Source organism: Hibiscus syriacus, unplaced genomic scaffold, assembly GCF_006381635.1.
Source record: "Hibiscus syriacus cultivar Baekdansim isolate YM2019G1 unplaced genomic scaffold, ASM638163v2 tig00110580_pilon, whole genome shotgun sequence".
Classification (NCBI taxonomy): domain Eukaryota; kingdom Viridiplantae; phylum Streptophyta; class Magnoliopsida; order Malvales; family Malvaceae; genus Hibiscus; species Hibiscus syriacus.
The window spans coordinates 791,351-800,482 of record NW_024062791.1 but is presented as its reverse complement, the minus strand read 5'-3'; the positions used below and the strand labels follow the sequence as shown (position 1 = coordinate 800,482).

General features: G+C 35.3%; 2 protein-coding genes across 2 annotated transcripts; one reads left to right on the top strand and one right to left on the bottom strand.

Annotated features, from left to right (window-relative positions):
• The first annotated feature begins 206 nt into the window (after window positions 1-206).
• Window positions 207-2,368, top strand: LOC120133510 (reticulon-like protein B22). Its single transcript, XM_039150079.1, has 4 exons — window positions 207-556; window positions 1,291-1,432; window positions 1,733-1,802; window positions 2,236-2,368. Exons 1-4 carry the CDS (start codon window positions 375-377, stop codon window positions 2,349-2,351), a joined length of 510 nt encoding a protein of 169 aa, XP_039006010.1. The 5' UTR covers window positions 207-374; the 3' UTR covers window positions 2,352-2,368.
• Window positions 2,369-3,372: 1,004 nt separating this feature from the next.
• Window positions 3,373-6,500, bottom strand: LOC120133509 (probable mitochondrial adenine nucleotide transporter BTL1). The gene is made up of 5 exons (XM_039150078.1): window positions 6,239-6,500; window positions 5,396-5,490; window positions 4,542-4,875; window positions 3,923-4,160; window positions 3,373-3,738 (listed from the first exon to the last, which is right to left on the bottom strand). The coding sequence occupies exons 1-5, from the start codon at window positions 6,350-6,352 to the stop codon at window positions 3,488-3,490; spliced, it is 1,032 nt and encodes a 343-aa protein (XP_039006009.1). The 5' UTR covers window positions 6,353-6,500; the 3' UTR covers window positions 3,373-3,487.
• Window positions 6,501-9,132: the final 2,632 nt, after the last annotated feature.

The following is a 9,132-nucleotide window of genomic DNA, read 5'->3' as shown; positions in this document are numbered from 1 at the left end:
TTTAAAAGCTTAATAAAAATATTATTGTTAATAATATTATATTTTTATAATGAGAATGAGCAAACTAAACATAAATATGTGCACTTGCTAAAGAGTTTATTATTATTTGAGATAATCATTTCCTAATAACCAAACGGATACAAATTTTCGATTAAGACCAACACCGCTGTGATTTTGGATATCAATTCAATTCCTATATTTTATCCATTGATTAAGAGCAAATAAGAAGAAGAAAAAAAGAATTAAAAAAACGAGTCAAGGCGTTTAAGATTCCAATCCACATCGGGGGCAAGAAGAAATTGAAAATTAAGACTCCAACTGTAAAGCAAAATTTTGAAACAATCCCAGTTAAGAAGGGATTGCAAGAAGTGACGATGGAAGGCGAAGGGAGGGGCGAAGTGGGGAAATCATTGGGATTGCTGATTTGTGGTACCTTGGTGTACTACCACTGTGCCTTTCGCAATTCAACCATTCTCTCTCTCTTCTCCGATGTCTTAATCGTTCTCCTTTGCTCTCTTGCTATTCTCGGCCTCCTCTTTCGTCAAATGAACATCTCGTACGCTTTCTTCTCTTTTACACCTCCGGGTTTCTTTCAAATTATCATTTTTATTTGTTTTATTCGTTGGAGTTTTAGTTTATTTCTGTTCTCGCTAGTTTCGGAGTTTTAGATTTCACCTCTGGGCTTATTGTGTCACTGCAGTAGTTTCTGGATTTAAGTTTCAGTTGGTTTAATTAATCATGGTGACATCATAAATTATTCGTGCTTATCAATATATTAATTATTGATCTTTTTTATGATGATTGACAAGAACATGCTTACTGAACGATTTAGCATTTTGGATGTTTATTTAAAGTATTTTTTCAATCCAATCTTAACTTTAACCACATCTAGTGAATTATTACGGCTTTAGGGTTAATTGAGCTTTGTGCTGAAGATGTTTCTGTTTGTAATAGGTTTGAATTATGGTTAGATTTGGATTTGTGTTGAAATTCATCTCCAGCTTGGGGTTCCTTTTCCCCCATTCATCTAATTTTGTCATGTATTTCCTATATTTCTTTCCCCTTTCCTGATGGCTTTTATTTTATTTTTTTATTTTCTATTTCGTCTGATTGTTCTGCTGCACTTGAACTATTAAATTTAGTCCAGTGTTGATCAAATTGTGTGTTTACGATATCTTATGTGCAATGTGATTTATCTGATGGCATTCATATGATTTTGCTTTTTCGTTTTAGTAATCAATTTTTATTCTTGAACCATTTCACTCTCATAATGCAAAAGATTTTTTATAGGGTTCCAGTAGATCCACTTGAGTGGCAGATCTCACAGGATGCTGCTAATAGCATTTTTGCATGGTTAGCTAATACTGTTGGGGCAGCTGAGTCAGTTCTAAGGGTTGCAGCAACTGGACACGACAAAAGACTATTTTTTGGGGTGAACTGTTGCAACTTAATTAGTTGTTCACTATAAAATCAGCTACTTTTTTTCTATTTAGATTCTAATTCTTCTGGTTTAATTGATATCCTTTGAATATACATATCAAAGGGCTTGATGCTTCTAACCTCTGAGAACCACCCTTCTCCTTGGAACCCTGGCCAACTGTTTTTCTCTTGTTTGTTGAATTGCTCATTGCTTTAGCGTCTTTTGAAGCTTATTATGATAATACCGTACTGCAATTATCTTGAGATTTTTTTTTCTTGCATGGTTACTAATCTGATGCATGTCTACCTTCAGGTCGTTGTTTGTCTTTACATACTGTCAGCCATTGGACGATTGGTCTCTGGTGCTACAGTTGCTTATGCAGGTATGTTTGCCATTAACTCCCATTGCAACTTTAATATTTGTTGCTAAAAACAGATATTTTAGCCTGTTTATGTTGAATAAAGCACACACTATTTGTCTTGAGACCCTGTCAAGTTTCTTTTGCTCATTCAAGCACTATGAATTATTTTATGCATTCAGAAATTTCATATTCCTGCTTTGGAGCAATCACCGTATTAACAAAACTATTTAAGTGCCATTGAGAATTATTTACCCACGACAGGATTTGGGAATATGGCCGAAATATGGAAAAAGTGATTTGCTGTTTGACTACAACGAACACTCTTTTTATGTATTAAATTTTCACAACCAGAAATTTTAGCATGCTTGATAAAATGTTTTTTTCTTCTCCTTTCCCCCTCAAGTCTATATCTTTCTGATATTTATGAGGAAAAAAACCTGTGTTTCTGAAATAGGATTATGCTTGTTCTGCCTATACATGCTTGCGAAAAACTCACAGTCAATCAGAACATGTGTTCCTCAGTTACAAAGGCAAAGAAATGGCACCATTGTCGATGACGATAATATGTAATTGCAAGTGCAGTTTGATCATACAAGAAAGCAAGTTGAAGCTTCCAAACTTTGTTTTAGCTTAGACTGGCCTTTGTGTATCCCCGCTATACATTGGCCTGTAAGATGTATAGCTGATTTTCGCTTCACATTGACCAAGACTGTTAGATGTATTACTGATTTTCTCTATACTTTTGGCCGAGACTGTAAGATGTATTATGTAATTTTTAGTTTTGTACTTTCCGTACGGCTGATCATCGATAAAATGTATCTAACCTCCGAGAATGTAATTTGAACCTTTTGGTTTTGCCTGTTTTAGAACATTTGTAGCACTAATGGTTTCTATAGGTGCAACGTGAATATCCCATAATACCAATGAGAAGTACGAACTCGAGAATTGTTTTGCGCTTGATGACTTGTTTGACAAGCGAATACTTGTTATTGTTAGTTGTTTACGAACAAATTGCTGGAAGATATTTTCCCCTTTTTACTTTAGGACTCCCAATTACAATTCTAACTAGAATCGGTAATTATAAGCTCAAACTTAAGTAACTTGTTAAACAACTTAAATAAAATCTGAATAGAACCTACTAGCATTAGGTTTTGAATTTGGATCTCAAAATTCCAAAAGCCCCTTCCAACAAGTCAAAATGTCATCGACAATTGCAGGAAGAATCTCGTGTTTCACACAGAACAAAGTGGCAGAGCCAGAAACACCACTACCGAGCCACTTCCCTGACGGCCATTGTAAGGCAATATCGGTTTTCAAAGATTACGGTTGTTGATGGAAAAATCATCTCTTGAACAAGATACGAGTATGGTTCAATTATCTCCACTCAAACAAGAGATGGGCAGATATAGAGACCAAATTGGTCAAAAACTCATGTGATGTATAAGAAATCTGTTGGTACATATCAACCGGAACAAAATTGAAGCTCACCTGATAATTAGGCAGAACAAATTTTTTTTTTAGAAATGTAGACATTGATAGGGTTATTCATATATGTATATGGGATCTGATACTTTTAAATACCATCATGTGGGGCTCCCATAAAATACCCTGAAACTACTACCACATAAGCACAGCATCCTCTGGCACTTTAAAGAGAGGAACTTCAACTAGTTAGCTACCAGAAGTGTTTTTCTTTTCTAGAGCCATCATAATGTGCGTCTCTCAACAAGCAACACGTCTTTCCAAGCTTCATAAAACATCCAGGTGATACCAGAGGAGGGCATTACTTTTAAACAGCTAGCACCCCACCCTCTGTAAAGACCCGTTAAGCCCTCATCCCGGATTACTTCAGAAAGTGCTGCTACCATGTTTGGTGGACACTTACCCTGCAAAGCTCCCACCATTAGCCGTTTTCTGGCTACTTCCAATGGAAAGCTTATGGTGCTAGCAGTAAAACCTGACCATTTCAATTGAACCAGTTTAGCTCTAAAGCATGGATGCACTAATGTTCAAAATAACAAATAGGAAGGGGAAAAACGCTGTGTGTGTGTGTTTTGAGAAATCAAAAACAAAGCTTTGTCAATGGTATATGAGAAACCCCATTTAATAATTTCAAATAAACAGTTCAGGACAAGGCTCACCTGCAAGAGCTCCAAGTACAAGCATCTCCGGACGATTTAGAGATTTTTTCCTCTTTGATTGGCAGTAGGATTTCTTTAATTTGTCATACATGAAATAGTAACAAGTACTATATGGAAGCATTCCCATTAGCGTTGGAGAAAGACCAGCATAAAGCGCACCAACACCACCATCCTTGTAAATCTTGCTGATTGCAATGCTTAAGCTAGGGTATATGTCAGGACTGACAGTCAGCCTATCCTGTAAGAATCACAAGGGGAACATTCAGCTCCATAAGCGAAAGCATAAAATGAGACAAACTATATAATAGTTTCAACATAATCAGATTCATATTAATTATTTTCCCAAGTGTCTAAACAACATAAAGATGAGCTATTCAACTAATTTACCAACCGCTCACAAAAGTGAGATACTAAGAGGTCTACAAGGCATTAATAAAAATGGTGAGTTGGATGTCATCATTATACAATCCATACTCTTAGTTGCACTTCATCTGTAACAAGTATAAAAAAACAATAACTAAAACAATTCATCATGATGTGGAATGTTCTGCTTTTATTTTTTTAATTTAAGGAACAAAAAAGAAGAAGAAAGATAATCAACTCATGATATGTCAGATACCTTGAGAACTTCGAGAGGATGACATGCAAGTGTGCTAACAATTCCAGCAGCTGCACCGGCCACAGCAGTTGGAGAAATCCAGGAAAGAGAAAAGTTAACGTTCAAAGAGCCAATTTGCAATTGTGGGCTTTCAATCTCACTCCATTTTTCCTGTGCTGATGTCATTGTGCGCTTGACACACTCAAATGTTGCAAGCTCAATGGCTTGGGTGGGAATTATTCTAATCATGTTGATTCCATTTCCAGCCCACAGTCCTTGCCAACCTTGCTGCTCAGTGATCTCAACGAAACTACCAATTATGTTTTTGGATCCAACCCCAACCACCATTCTGGTCCTGCAAGTCAGAACTCGGACGTTATGAGTTGAACAAATATTTCTATTTGTCTTAACATGACTAATCAGAAGTTTATGCTGCAATAAATTGGTGACAAACACACGATAATGATTTTAAGGCAAAAGTGATATCCAAAACTTTGCAGGTCAACAATTTAGTATACCCTAGAAACAAAACTAACAATGCACACATTCAATCCTATAAAACGCTAGGAAACTTGAAACTCACAGGAGGAAGAAGTGGACCACACTGCAGTACAAGGAAAGAAATAAGGCGTCCACAAGAATCATTACAATAAGTAACCAACTGTTCTAAGAGTTGACAAAAGTTTGTCAGCCAAAGTTCAAGCTTTTCTATGTAAGTTTACATATCATTTTACAGATTTAAGGCTTATTGAAAAAATAATTACACTTACCAGACACCTGGAAAAAGAAACATAAATATTAGAGATACTGGTAATTGGTAGACTATAACTCAGAAAACTAAAAATGAAACCATATAACACAAAGTGTCTGCCAACCTGATAGTTTCTAAAGGAGCAAGAACAGCTTTGGTCATAGCCCCTGCTAAAGCTCCACTAAGAAACTCACCAACTTCCCTAGTCCTCAAGAAGTCCTGAATCAGAATTAGAGCATGCATTTGTAATATCAACAACAATCAATTATACATACAATCAAAAGGATTCTAAAATTCACTAAAGCATCTTTATTTCCTTTGTTACCTTCATTAAAACAAAAGGACAACGGTTAATTGAAATAATGAATTTTTAAACTTCAGATCTCTTTTCTTTCCATAAAATCAATTCTACTACTGCAGGCAAATGGAAGTTTAGAAAAAAATTCAATGAATTACATGAAAGATTTCTCATAACTCAACCTAACTCTAATACGGGTAACCATCTTAGGCCCATTATAAAGAATTGGATCATAAATATCCATAAAAATGAAAAAAAATCAAATATAAGTTTTTCAACAATATTTTTTTTCATTTGGAACAATATAATTCTGATGTCCATAAAATCTTTGAGATCGCCATAGCAAATGCATTTTTTCAGAAAGATGCGATGAAATATTGCCAAAATAACAATTTTCATAAGAGGGATGATTTCTTTTATATCTTTTGTTCGGTGTGAATTTTTCCCGTAGCTCTTAGCAGCCAATTTTTTTAACAAAGAAAATAGAAAATAATACGAGGCAGAAAAGCATGTTTTATTCCGCAACTTTTGCCTTGAAAGAAGTGGGAATCCAAAAAAATATTCTTTTCTAAAACTTTATTTTCTCGGCACCCAAACAGCACATAGGCTTAGAGCAAGAACATTATAAGAAGGCGGGAAAAGAAAAAGGAAAGGGAAAAAGAAGCTCACTCTAATTGGAACTCTCAAATCGGGGACTTGAAATCGGATATCAAAAGGCTTGGGAGAATGCAAAGAAAGAGGCTTTTCGAGTTCGTCAAGCTCCTTCGGAACAATCAACGCCATGTTCCCAAAGACCCTGTAACTGTTCTTCTGCAATTCAAGATCCAGTTTTCGACATTATTACTACTTTTCTTTTCACTGTAATAGATAAAATTTTATTCCAAAATTTCAGACTTGTCAAACTCATAAGATCAGAAACATATATAAAAGGAAAACAGTTTGATCAGACATGCAAAGAAATATCTCTTAATTTTAATTTTCTATCCTGTGAATAATAATTGCAACAATTAGAGGGGGTTGGGGGAAAGGAGGAAACCGACGTGCCTGCTGCAGAGAGGGCGATTTTTGGGGCATTAGATACCTCCTTTTCCCCTTTTATCGTTCTTTTTTCTTAGATTTTGGGGGGTTTGGAAAGAGAGAGAAAAGGAGGGAATTTCGTTTGTCTTTGGGATTTTGTTTTTAGGGTTTTTCTCCTATGTGTATTTATACTGCTACATTACACACACTGACAGTAAAGTAGCACAATGGGTAATTCTGTAATTTACATATTTTATCATTAAGTAATTTTTTCCATTAATATACGGTAAATTCTAGGGGTTTGAATTCAAAACAAAGGTTTTAATAATAATAATTTTTTACCGAAATTATTTAATTTGTAAGTAAATATTTTTTATTTTTAATAAAAGTCATTAATTTTATTAAAAATATAACAATATTGATAATTTTTTATTTTAATGTCTATAACGTTAAATATATTTATTAATAAAAAAATAATTTTGAAAATTGAAAGTGTATAAAAAATATAGACAGTTACCTTAAAATGGCGTTTTTCCCAATAAATCACTGGTGATCGGTATATTTACCGATCTAACACCGGTCAGATTATATTTCACGATCTAACACCCGTAGCAATAAAGCGCCCACTGAACCGCGCTATACGCTGATTTGGCGCCACGTGGGTATAGCGTGCCCCCTGTCCCGCGATATACGATGATTTGGCGCCACGTGAGTATAGCGCGCCCCTTGATCCACGCTATACCTGGGTATCTGACACGTGGGGTATAGCGCAGTGCAGGGGGCGCGCTATACCCCTAAATACTCGCCCCTCCACATCTCAATCCTCCTTATAAATACATTCATCCTCAATCACTTTTATCACACCAAATTCTCTCAAATTCTCTAAATTTCTCTCAAATACTCTCTTTTTAATGTATATTTTATAATATTTTTACTATTATGTATTTAATTTATTTAAGTATTTTACTTTATTTAATATTTTACTAATATAATTCTTTTGCAGATATATAATGGAATGCAGTCTACTTCGCTCGGATAAAAATTATATATCTCTACACTTTGCTGATACGGTAACATTTTAACGATTTAATTTAATTTAAATTATTAGTAATAATTAGTTGATTTATTTAATGCATGATTATTAGATTAAGAATTAAATATCTCGACACTTTGCTAATACGGTAACATTTTAACGTTTTAATTTAATTTAAATTATTAGTAATAATTAGTTGATTTATTTAATGCATGATTATTAGATTAAGAATTAAATATCTCGACACTTTGCTGATACGGTAACATTTTAACGTTTTAATTTAATTTAAATTATTAGTAATAATTAGTTGATTTATTTAATGCATGATTATTATATTAAGAATTATTTTTTGTAATTATTTATTTTTAGGAGAAAGACCGTGTATTAAATCCTTTTATTAGGAATCTTAAGTTAGTGATACCCAGCCGTGTCTTGCCGTATTTAGTAGAGGCTGGATTCGGTTGCATAGGTAGATATCAGGGTCACTGTAAGATAAAGCCAGACCTGATTTCTGCCTTAGTAGAGCGGTGGAGGCCGGAGACCCACACATTCCATCTTCCGTGTGGAGAGTGCACGATCACGATTGAGGATGTTTCTATGCACCTGGGGCATCCGGTGGATGGAGATGTGATATCGGGGATAACTTCCGGTTCTTGGACTACTTTGTGTCGGGATAGTCTAGGACGTGTCCCGAAAAATTTTATCGGAGGTAGGATACCGTTAAATTGGTTGGATGCCAATTTTCGGGAGTTGAGCGCAGACGCCTCTAAGGATGAGGTTAAGATGTATGCACGGACATGCATACTACAGCTGATAGGAGGGTTGCTGATGCCGGACAAATCGCGCAACCTAGTTCACTGCATGTGGTTGCGACATCTTAGCGACTTTCGTCTCGCCGGATCATTCAGTTGGGGCTCGAAAGTTTTGGCTTTGTTGTACAGGGAGATGTGTGGAGCCACTGACTACAGGCGTAATGCTATCGGCGGATGTCTCCTACTGTTGCAGTCTTGGGCATGGTATCGATTGTCCTTTTTATGTCCCGTTGTGAAGAACACATTCTTATTTCCACTACTTTTGAAGTAATTATAAAACTGATTTTGTATATTAATAATTTTATACAGCGTATAACAAATTTTTTTTCCTTGAATAGGTGGTCTACTGATAGGAAAAATCATCAGGAGCTACCTGATGATTTAGAAAAAATTAGGGTGCTAATCGATCAGAAGGGTGGCACACATGTATGAATTTTAATGTTTAAAATCAATTTTAGATTATAGTTATATAATTAGATTATTATTTTTGATAAAAATTTTAATAGTTTGAATGGGTGTCATATACATGATTGAGGGGGTCCATCATATGTTTGGATGGCGATGGTCCCTCTGATCTGTTATGCGATAGTCGAGTGGCACTCCACTGATCGCGTGCTCCGGCAGTTTGGTTGTTTTCAACCAATTTCGGAAGCACCTCGCAATATGGACGAGTTGTATAGCTTAGATAGACGCGACAAGAC

What these genes read in the sequence shown, in the direction of transcription:
- LOC120133510 (XM_039150079.1), top strand. Translation starts at nt 375, where the DNA reads ATGGAAGGCGAAGGGAGGGGCGAAGTGGGGAAATCATTGGGATTGCTG. An exon ending in TTTCGTCAAATGAACATCTC is followed by an intron (nt 557 to 1,290) that starts GTACGCTTTCTT and finishes GATTTTTTATAG; the next exon opens with GGTTCCAGTAGATCCACTTG. An exon ending in ACAAAAGACTATTTTTTGGG is followed by an intron (nt 1,433 to 1,732) that starts GTGAACTGTTGC and finishes GTCTACCTTCAG; the next exon opens with GTCGTTGTTTGTCTTTACAT.
- LOC120133509 (XM_039150078.1), bottom strand. Translation starts at nt 6,352, where the DNA reads ATGGCGTTGATTGTTCCGAAGGAGCTTGACGAACTCGAAAAGCCTCTT. An exon ending in ATTTGAGAGTTCCAATTAGA is followed by an intron (nt 5,491 to 6,238) that starts GTGAGCTTCTTT and finishes ATTCTGATTCAG; the next exon opens with GACTTCTTGAGGACTAGGGA. An exon ending in ATCCTCTCGAAGTTCTCAAG is followed by an intron (nt 4,161 to 4,541) that starts GTATCTGACATA and finishes TGATTCTTACAG; the next exon opens with GATAGGCTGACTGTCAGTCC.